Raw genomic sequence first — 10,808 nt, 5'->3', positions numbered from 1 at the left:
ATTTTGACACACAGGAAATACCACTGAGGTTCTAGAAGCATTTCAACGAGGCACTACATGGGGTTTAGGGCTAAATGACTCCACAGAACAACACTGGCCTGAGGGCTCGTCTCACAGCTACAGGCACAACTGACGCAGAAAGCAGTCGACTTACTACTGGTACGTACATAAGCGACATTCAACACAAAACAGTACCTTGGGCATTGACGCAATGCTGTCGTGGGTCTCAGTGCTGCAATATTGAGGATAAATGTAAAAAAAAAAAACGGAGAAAAAAAGAAGATGATGGCACTTGTTAGGAATCAGATAAATGTATGGATTAACTTGTGGTTTGAAACTCATCCCTGTCCTGCTTGCAACTAAGCTGTTCTCTGAACTTCTCCCATGTCTTTTCAATGCAACCCTTGGTGGGAACAATCTCCAGTCTTATGAACGTAGGCAGAGGTGTAAAACTATTGGATTATCATCTTTGGGGTGGATAGCATATCAGCTGTACAATACATGCTGCTGGAACAACTGCTCTCAAAAATGTTTCTGTGCTTTTGGAGTAATCAAAAGTCTACAGTATCACAGCAATCATTATACAATGAGCACTGTGGGACAGAGTGGATCATTGACATTAAAGACAGGTACCAAAGATGCATGTTGTAAATACACAATACTTATCTCTACGCATATTCTGAAATACAGTACTTCATGCCACTCTAGATGGAATAAACATTTAGACATATCTCATGTTATGTACATGCATAACACAATGACTGGGCCCCAAGCATCTCTATTTGGTGCCTACCGTCTTCTCCTTCCCTTCGACCAGACATGGGTCCAAATACTTTTTAAACAATTTCAATTACATCATCTGAGCTTGTTTGTTTTTGTCTGGCATGATGGAAACAATTGGCTACTGACTCCGGACAGACTCAAGCAAACGATAAAGGAAGCGAAAGGATTTCAGATAGTATTTGGACCCGGTCTGCTTCCGACCTCTCATCTTGGGACATGTGTGACAAAAGTAATATCAAACCTTCTCAGTCATTAGAAGAGGTCAGAAGGCAACAAAGTCGAGTGGAACACAGCCCAAGAGTAACCACAGATCAAGAGTAACCACAGATCAAGAGTAACCACAGATCAAGAGTAACCACAGATCAAGAGTAACCACAGATCAAGAGTAACCACAGATCGATCTATCCACCTCGGCCATGGTCACTTAACAGCTCGATTCAATCAAAGCCAGAAACCATCAGAGCATCGTCATGTCTGGAAGAATTCTCTAGCAAAAAAATACTAATAAAACACAGAAGTGAAACCAGCGTGATACGATGACTTCATGCTGCACAGTAACACACTGGTTCTGACCTCCTCTCTTAACCTGGTTGGTGGCTTTGATTGCAGTTTGTCAAGTGGAGTAAATGATTAAAATGTTACATGCTAGCACCTAAATCAGCTTACAGTAAAACATTGATTTAAAAAACTACCCAATATCAAACAAATACTGGCAAGGCTACATCAGATGAGCCAAGATCTCAAAAAGATCCGTCTTCATATTCGAGTGTGACATGTAACGTGATTGCATTTTTTTGTATGTTCTGCATTACTAGGAATGTGTACGAAGAGCCTCCATAGCGAGGTTGACACAAGTACTCTGTCAAATGGAGAACGAGTACTCAAAAGCACCGCCTCTCCCACAGACAAAACAATCTTGGCATTATGTGCGCAGGACTAACATTACTGGAGGTCTAATACAGGGTGAAAAAGTTACTGTGATATAATAATGCCTTGTTAGAACATGCGTATAGAGTGGTCTTTATCAACTTTTCATATCACGTTCTAGTGAGTAGCAGCACAGGTGGATAAGAGAAAGTATTGAGTTAAATTTTTCAAGTGATGATTCCATTAGAGATGACATAAAACTAGTGATGATTCCATTAGAGATGGGACATAAAACTAGTGATGATTCCATTAGAGATGGGACATAAAACTAGTGATGATTCCATTAGAGATGGGACATAAGACTAGTGATGATTCCATTAGAGATGGGACATAAGACTAGTGATGATTCCATTAGAGATGGGACATAAGACTAGTGATGATTCCATTAGAGCTTCAGTTGCCGTTCCTGCAACAGTTTTATGTCCAATCTCTGATGATACTTGCCCTGACTGTTCCGATATACATTTTCGGCATTAAGTGTTTCCTTTAACGAGGGAGATTTTTCATAGGAAAAATATATATATTATGAGGTACTTAACTACAGAGTAGAATGTGCATTAAGCTGTGAATTCTTGTGAGTGTGCAGATTTTAAGACTAGTCTGAGATTTCTACTTTGAATATTATTTTGAAACAGCACTCCTCAGTCTCTGTTTCTGCCAATGGTGAGGCCGGTGCAAAGGTTACCACAGAGTTCAAAGAACTTATGGCAGTTACATTTGCGTAGAAGACCCATCTTGAATGTAACTTTTTTTTTTTTTTTCTCTCTCTCTCACACTGTGTGGACAGAAACCCAAATTGAAGAATGCAATTTGGAGTGTTTACATACTGTTGGATAAATGTAGGAATTATAGTTTCATACATTAGCTATTGAATGGCAACTTAGTTTTTTTAGGCAAGTAGTTTAAAGCTACATGAGATATCTCGTCACTTTGGCGGCCTCTCTGGTCTGGTCGTGATAAAAATCGGCACTGCGTTTTAAGAGGCACACTTCCCACAATCCCCCACTCACTTGCTGTAATGATGGGAAAAAAATATGATATGATGGGGAAAAAAATATGATAAACATGCGTGGAGCAGACTGGATTGGAAGATACTTCAATGGACTTTCTGGAAGGATGGCTTCAATGCAGGTAAATATCGGTCTTCTTTCTTTTATGTGCATGTCGATAAATTCGCGGGGCGAAGTGTTTGTTGTCTTCCTGATATTGTGACACGCAAAATGCGTCACTTCCGTTTCCACCACAAGATTTCCCGCCAGTGTACTAGCCAGTACACCGAAATTCTAAAATAATAAATTCACAGAGTCTCATGTCACGAAAACAATTTTTGGGGTCTTGCTAAGGACAATTCATAAAATAATAGCAAGTAAAGGTGAATATTGAACTTTAAAAAAAGTTCTCATTGAGCTTTAAGAACATTAACTCAAGCAGGGTTTCTTAGCACTTGTATACTAAGCGTATAGTAGAGTATTCGACACTAGTTGACTGGTAAGATGCTCAATGATCTCTGTAATATTAACTACTGGTTATGCTTTATTATTACTGGTTTTCAGGGAAATTTACTTGATTATGTGCAAATACAATTTTAACAACGAATACTTATCAGTTTCTTCATGATTCATTAAAATGTGTAATAATATTAATTAATTTTATTTATAAAGCACTTTTCATTGAGAAAAATTAGTGCAAAGTGCTGAAATGTAGGCTAATGCAAGGTATGAATAAGTACTTAATATGTATTTTTACCTGCGATAATTAGATGGTAGTACTACCAGTGAAATGCCAGTAAATGACTAGATTGAATAGTATTCAGGGAAGAGTGTTTGAGGCTGAAAAAAAAAAGAAAAATGGCAGTGAAAACTCCTCCTTTGTCAATGGATCAGTCTAGGTGCTGTCAGTGCTAGCTACGCAAACCATCTGAGACACATGAGGCCTTCTGGCCCCTGCCACAGCTCTGTGTAGGAGCCAAAATGGCGTTGGCGGTGACACCGGCAGGAAGCAGGTTTGAACGGATGACAGCCAGGGAAGGTCAGTGGCCTCCATCGCTGGAAGAAGGGCTTTCGGAGCGCCCCTCCTTCAGGCTGGCAGACTGCTTCTTCTGCTTGTGCTTAGACTTCTTCAGCATGCGGACCTGGGTAGAGAAACAAGGACAGGGTACGCACATTAAATCTTCATTCAAGCACTTCCTTGTCTGGTCAATTCCCACATCAGAGGCACCTTATCTCAACAATCAGGTTATACTGTAATCTGGCAGTATCAGAGGTTACAAGAAAGCTTAGGGCAACAACACAATGTGAAACCCTGGTGTGCACTCCAAAAAAAGGGTGCTTTATAGAACCGTCTCTAATAGAAGGACCATCTGAATAAAGCAGAACCCTTTAGGGTTCCAAACAAGATTGTATTTGGAACTCTAGGGTTCTATATATAAACTTTTTTCTTCTTCTTGTAACTTTCTATTCTTAATGGTCCTATAGTATGCTCAACTTGGGCAGTGATCTGACCTTGGGTCCAGCGGCGGAGATGATGATGTGTCCCGGGTTCTGGATCCAGGGCTCCCCGTCCACCTGCATGGGGATGGGCTTGGTCACCGTGATGCGCACGTAGTTGCCCTGGGCGATACGGATCCCGGAGCGCAGCCCGCTCTGCACCTGACCCTGCACCGCAGGCACACATGGCAAATAATAAACCACCTTGAGACTAATACCCACAATGCCTGTGCACACACCCTGGATTATCGGTGTTCTGTGTTGATCTGTTCATGCATTGTATTAATTACGTGATATGCATTTTTACACATTCAGTATGACGTTATGTGAAGTATGCCAACACATCTTGTTTATGCCGTAGCTATATTTTATCTGCATAGCATACATAAAAACAGCGGGTAGTGCTCACCATGTGTACCACTCCCGTCACCCCCACCACCTCCAGCATGCCGTCGTCAATGCGGGGTTTTCCATAGCGCGAGTCCCCCTCCGACCCCCACAGGTCTGCCCCAGATCCCCAACTAAACACACACACACATGCACACAGGCACGCACGCGCACGCACACGCACACACAGAGTGTCAAGGTTAGCACCTGGAGGCCATTTTTGGGGCGGCTGTGGTTCAGGAGGTAGAGCGATGATGGTAGGGTATGGTGGTTCGAATCTTGCCTCCTCCTGACGACATGTCGAGGTGTCCTTGGGTAAGGAACACTGAACCCCACATTGCTCCCAATGAGCAGGTTAGCACCTTGCCTGGCAGCTCCTGCCATTGGCGTGTGAATGTGAAAGTGTGTGTGAATGGGTGAATGAGAGGCCATTGTAAAGTGCTTTAGATAAAAGCGCCATGTAAGTGCAGTCCATTTATCATACATGTGGAACCCATACGTATCGGCACGCCCAGGGTGGGATTAGAACCCGGGTCTCCTGCTTGGGAGGCGGACATGCTGACAGTTGCACCAATAGGCCGCCCTCTTGGAGGGACTGTCAGCGCACCTTTGAGGAGTGAGTTTTACCAGCTACTCCAGGTTTCACTTGGTTACACTCACCCCTTCAAACTCACTCCTCACCACTGGACATCCGGGTCACGGCACCAATGTAACCCATACGTTTCGGCATGCCCAGGGTGGGATTAGAACCCGGGTCTGCCGCTTGGGAGGCAGACATGCTGACAGTTGCGTCTAGAGGTGGGGGAAATAATCGATTTTTAGATGCATCGCGATTCTGTCTTGAACGATTCAAGCATCGATGCGAAAAACTCAATCGATTATTTTTTATTTTTTTTATTTTTTTTTAAGTTCTGCGCTATACGCGTACATTCATTGTGGCTTAGTAGCAAAACGTTTAAAAAAACGTTGGCGAATCACAAGGCGATGTAAAGTACATAAAATAAGCATGTGCATTATGTTGTTGTGTAGAGCGTGCAGGTTGTGAAATAAGAAAACATGGCTGAAGCTGATCAATGAGACATCCGACCGGCACCCGGTTCTCTAAAAGCATGTGTGTGGAGGCATTTTGGCTTCTATGAAATCGAGGTAAAAAGAGAGCTGGAGAAGAGCCTTGGTGTGCAAGCTGTGTCGAGCTCAACTTAAGTATTTTGGAAACACAACGAACATGAGGCAGCATATTTTGGGTTGCCACCCGGGACTCAAGCTAGATGAAAGGCAGCCGGCTGAAGCTGTAACGGCTCAGAGAATAGCCAAGCTTCCGTCGAACACTTTCATAGCCAAAGATTTGCGCCCCTACTCAGTGGTGGAGAACGTAGGCTTCCGAGCCATGCTACACACTCTGGAGCCAAGATACTCCGTTCTGTCGCGACGTTTTTTTTTTACTGACACAGCGATCCCCAAGCTCTACATGGAAACCAAAACTGAGGTAATGGAATCACTGAAGGAAGCACCGAGGGTGGCTGTAACGTGAGATGCGTGGACATCCATTTCTAGTGCAGAGAGATAATTGCATATTTCAAGAGAATCGTTCAAATGGTGATGCAAGCATGAAATTTGGCACAGATACTCTCTAAGGGTCACTCTTTTGGAAAAGGGCGTTAGCCACTAAAAAATTAAAAATGGCCGCCATTTCTGTCGAATGTTCATTATGTCAATCGTTCAAATGGTGATGCAAGTATACAATTTGGCACAAATGCTCTCTAAGGGCCACTCTTCTGGATAAAGGCACCAAGAATAAAGTTCCATCAAATTGGCGCAATTTCCTCAGACATAATGACAACAACATAGACCACCTCTTCCACTTTCTGGCTGATAAGATCGCTCACATGACTGTGCCAAACATAGTTGTTGTAACCCGATGTCTTGAGTACCTATGAAACCTATCTGGATAGTCTGGATAAATGTTTCCATGAGGAAGCTGGATCTTTGTACATGCCAAACATGCCACAGAGGAGGGTAGCAAAACCATCATGATCAAAGCCAATGACACTGATATTCTTGTCATAGCACTAAGCATCTTCCCATCCCTTCAGGAACTTGGTCTCCAGCAGCTGTGGGTTGCATTTGGGCATGGTGTGAACCTAAGGTGGATTGGTGTTCATGACCTGTACCGTGTTATTGGACCTGTTAAGACCAAAGGCATACTGTTCTTTCAAGCCTTCACAGGTTGTGATACTCTATCAGCCTTTCGCAACTAAGGCAAAAAGACTGCCTGGCAAACCTGGGACATTTGCCCTGAGGCCTCTCCCATCTTCAGCAAACTAAGTCAATACCCTCCTGTACTGACTGATGGTGACCTGGAGATCCTGAAGAAGTTTGTGGTCCTGATGCACGATAGATCGAGCACAGCTGTTGGATGAGTGTGGATGAGGCTAGACTTGTTTGCCTTGTTTACATGTTTGCCCGAAAGCAGAGGCCGTATGAAGCCATTCCTCCAACAAGAGCAGCTCTGCTTCAACACACTAAACGTGCTGCATATCAGGCAGGCTGCATATGGGGTCAGGCAACCCAGCGTCAGCCAGAAGCAGAGAGTCCTGCTGACTGGGGATGGAAAAAGCTTGGTGAACAATGGTGGGTCTTCTGGACAGCAAATACACCAGTTGCACAAAGTTATCAACAACTGGCCAAGTGTGGCTGCAAATAAGAGTGCTGTGGAAGGTGTAAATGTTTCAGATTGGGTTTCACCTACACAGCACTGTGCAGTTGCAAATGTGAATAGAAAAGTAAGCAAGTAGCCTTTGAGAACCTTGCGGTCCATGAATCTCCTGATGCTGTACAGTGAGGCAGCTTGATGTAGAAGTACACCTCCCTGGACATGACGCCACCAATACAACCCTTGATGCTCAGTGCCAAGCAGGGAGGCACTGGGTACCATTTTTAACAGTCTTTGGTATGACTCAGCCGGGGATCGAACTCAGAACCTCTCAATCTCAGGCCTAATGTCTTTTTTTAAATCCTTCCCTTGAACTCAGTCCCCAACAGAATACACTATTAAAGTAACATCCCTAATATATTGTTTGACCACAAAAATCTGGATTCTGACAAACATTGACTTGAAATTTACAGACAAAATGAACATTCGACAAAAACGACGGCCATCTTGGAAAGGGTCCCCCTCTTGAATTTTTACTGGCCATCCACTATTTCCAAAAGAGTGGCCCTTAGAGAGTATTTCTGGCACATTTTATACTTGCATTACCATTTGAATACAGTAACAGAACATACGACAGGAATGGCAGCCAACTTGAAAAATGGTCGCCATCTTGAATTTTTACTGGCCATTGCCTTTTTCCAAAAGAGTGGCCCTTATGCTGTGTTCACACCGGGTGCGGCGAGAAATTTTGCGGCATCCAGTTCGCCCAATCTCGCCACGGGATCAATGGGTCGCCGCGTGAATCCGCCGCAGAAAGTTAAAAAAATTGAACTTTTGCGAATGTCCTGGCCGCCGCGACGCCGAGATCTGCGATTCGCGCTGCCCGTGCCGCCCGTGCCGCCCGCCGCCCAGTTCGCGCGAATTGTATTGACTTTCTCTGTTGTCCGCTGCACTATTCTGTCTTATTTTTATATGAGAGCTGATACAGAGATGTATATCATTTATATGAAAGCTATTTTTGATTTTGGTATACACAGCAAAATGTTTTGTTGTCAGTGTTGTTACAAAAGATAATTAGACCTACATTAACAGCGGACATAACTGCACAGCGGAGCGCACTTAAACCAGAGCATGTAGACCAGCTCATGTTCTTAAGCCCCCCGCAGACCGCATCCGCCACCGCCACGACACGACACAAAACGACGTTCCAAATAAATAGCTCCCATTGTTTCCTATGGAAGCCCGCACACCGGCGGCGTGCCGACAGCTGGCGACAGCTGCCGACAATGTCGCCCCGGGTTGATTTCGACTCGGCTCTATTTTTTGGAATGCGGCTGCCGACACATGTGGCAATCCAACTTGGATTAATGCATGTGATTTCCTGCAATGCCTGTCTATTAAATATATGTAAAAGTAAGCTAATCATTAAAAGTTAAACATTTTTATTCCCATCTCTTCCATGTCCTTGTTGTGTCGTTTAGGCCTATTGTTTTGCTAAAATGTAGGCTAGCCTACATCTATTTTATTAACGGTTATTTTAGTCTACCCAGCTGTATTACAATAGAGGAGAAAATAATTGCCGAGGTGCAGAAATATCCAATGCTATATGACCCCATGTCCAAACATTACAAAAGACAACATAAGAGACCGGTGCTGGCGAGAGATTGGTGAAATCGTGGGATTATCAGGTAAAGTACTCACTATGCTGGGTAGTCTTGAGTCTTGACCATGATAACTTGATAGAGTAAAATTAGCTAGTGTTAGCTAGTTGAACTGGTGATAACTGGTGACAAGTTTGAAAAGTATCTTTAGCCACGATCATCTTCGCATACATTCATCGTATGGAGATAGTGCTTGTAGAAACAGCACCAGTCACCAGGTCTGCGTTCAGCCCCGACAAAATGTAGCTAACGTTAGCAAAACGTTTATTGAAACAGATCAGGTGGTGGATTGAATCACTCTGCTGATTGGGTTAAAGTGGGAACCGTAACAAAACGGTGCACACAGGTTTATAGATTAAATATGGCCCAGGTGCAGGCTGTGTCTATATGGTAGGCTATACCAGACTGCCCTCTAGTAGTGCCTACTGTACAGAATAAAATAACGTTATAACTATTATAATATTTGCTATGTGTAAAATAAGTATGAGTAGCCTACAGGTACATTGGAATTCTTGTAATCGCTTGTCCTTACAGTGTCAGTACAAACCAGTTCCTCAGTCCAGTCCTAGGTACTCCACTAGACGTAAAAGTTCCCAAACGGACAATTTACATTACTATCTGTAATCTATCAGTATCATCCTCATCTACTTATCCCATCCCTTCCCTACTTATCCCATCCCATGACTGTTTGTGTCCATGACATAGTCAGTGCAATTAAATAACATGGGTGTGTTATGTTCATAGCTATAATAAATAATCCTGGGGTTGAACTATGACCAAAAAACTAAACTGCTAAATCAATACTCCTTCCATAGTAGCATAACTGTAGTCATGTTCATTTTGAATAAAAAATGGCATGAGTGCATGGATTTATATAATGAATTTATTGTTTAATAATACTACTACTGCTGGTTGTGTTGGTGGTGGTGTGTGTGTGTGAGAGAGAGAGAGAGAGAGAGAGAGAGAGAGAGACAGAGAGAGAGTGTGTGTGTGTGTGTGTCTGTAGTGGTGAGGGAGGGGTGAGGGGGGATTGGTTTGGTTACACCCTTCCATCCCCCAGTACAGACTGCCCTCTGGGGAGCTGAAGAAAGCAGTCAGCTTGTCACAGAGGTGCCAGGTGGTATAGGCTGGTGAGGACTGCATTACATTTACATTACATTACAATCATTTAGCAGACACTTTTATCCAAAGCAACTAACAATAATTGCATTTAACGAAAAGCCAATGTACTACTACTTGCCAGAACTCACAAGTGCATCTTCTCTCTAAAACAAGTGACAAAGAGCATAATCTAGTGCTGAAGGCAAAGTTCAAGAATAGCAATCTAAAGTACAGTGCAATACAATACAATACAATAAAATACAATAAGTGCTTAGGAGGGAAGATTGTTGTAGTACTTCTTGAAGAGATGAGTTTTGAGCCTGCGACGAAAGATGGGCAGCGACTCTTCTGTCCTGACATCAGTGGGCAGTTCATTCCACCACTGCGGGGCCAGGACAGAGAAGAGCCATGACCGTGTCGATCGACCGCAGGGGCCTCGGAGTGACCGGGCAACCAGTCGCCCCGAGGTAGCAGAGCGTAGCGGTCGGGAGGGGGTGTAGGGTTTGACCATGGCCTGGAGGTAGGAGGGGGCTGTTCCTTTCATTGCCCTGTAGGTTAGCGCCAGAGTTTTAAACTGGATGTGAGCCGCTACAGGGAGCCAGTGTAGGGAATGGAGGAGGGAAGTTGTGTGGGAGAACTTGGGGTGGTTGAACACCAGGCGAGCAGCAGCTTTCTGGACAAGTTCCAGAGGTTTAATGGCTGACGCCGGGGCCCCAGCGAGGAGGGAGTTGCAGTAGTCAAGGCGGGAGATGACCAGGGCCTGGATGAGTACCTGCACCGTTTCATCAGTGAGGAAAGGGCAAATCCTCC

The 10,808-nt window shown here is 43.9% G+C and overlaps 1 protein-coding gene across 1 annotated transcript in view; it reads right to left on the bottom strand.

Moving 5' to 3' along the window:
* Positions 1–3,700: 3,700 nt before the first annotated feature.
* The window catches only part of dgkq (diacylglycerol kinase theta), a 52,732-nt gene continuing 45,624 nt past the window's right edge, over positions 3,701–10,808 (bottom strand). The window contains exons 20-22 of the mRNA XM_084456715.1: positions 4,606–4,717; positions 4,212–4,364; positions 3,701–3,841 (exon numbers count right to left, since the gene is read on the bottom strand). Coding sequence (XP_084312841.1) covers positions 3,740–3,841; positions 4,212–4,364; positions 4,606–4,717 — 367 coding nt within the window. The 3' untranslated portion in view covers positions 3,701–3,739. The remainder of the gene's footprint in view (positions 3,842–4,211; positions 4,365–4,605; positions 4,718–10,808) is intronic.

This window comes from Borostomias antarcticus (assembly GCF_949987555.1).
Source record: "Borostomias antarcticus genome assembly, chromosome: 22".
Lineage (NCBI taxonomy): Eukaryota > Metazoa > Chordata > Actinopteri > Stomiiformes > Stomiidae > Borostomias > Borostomias antarcticus.
This window is presented reverse-complemented; position numbering and strand designations above follow the sequence as displayed.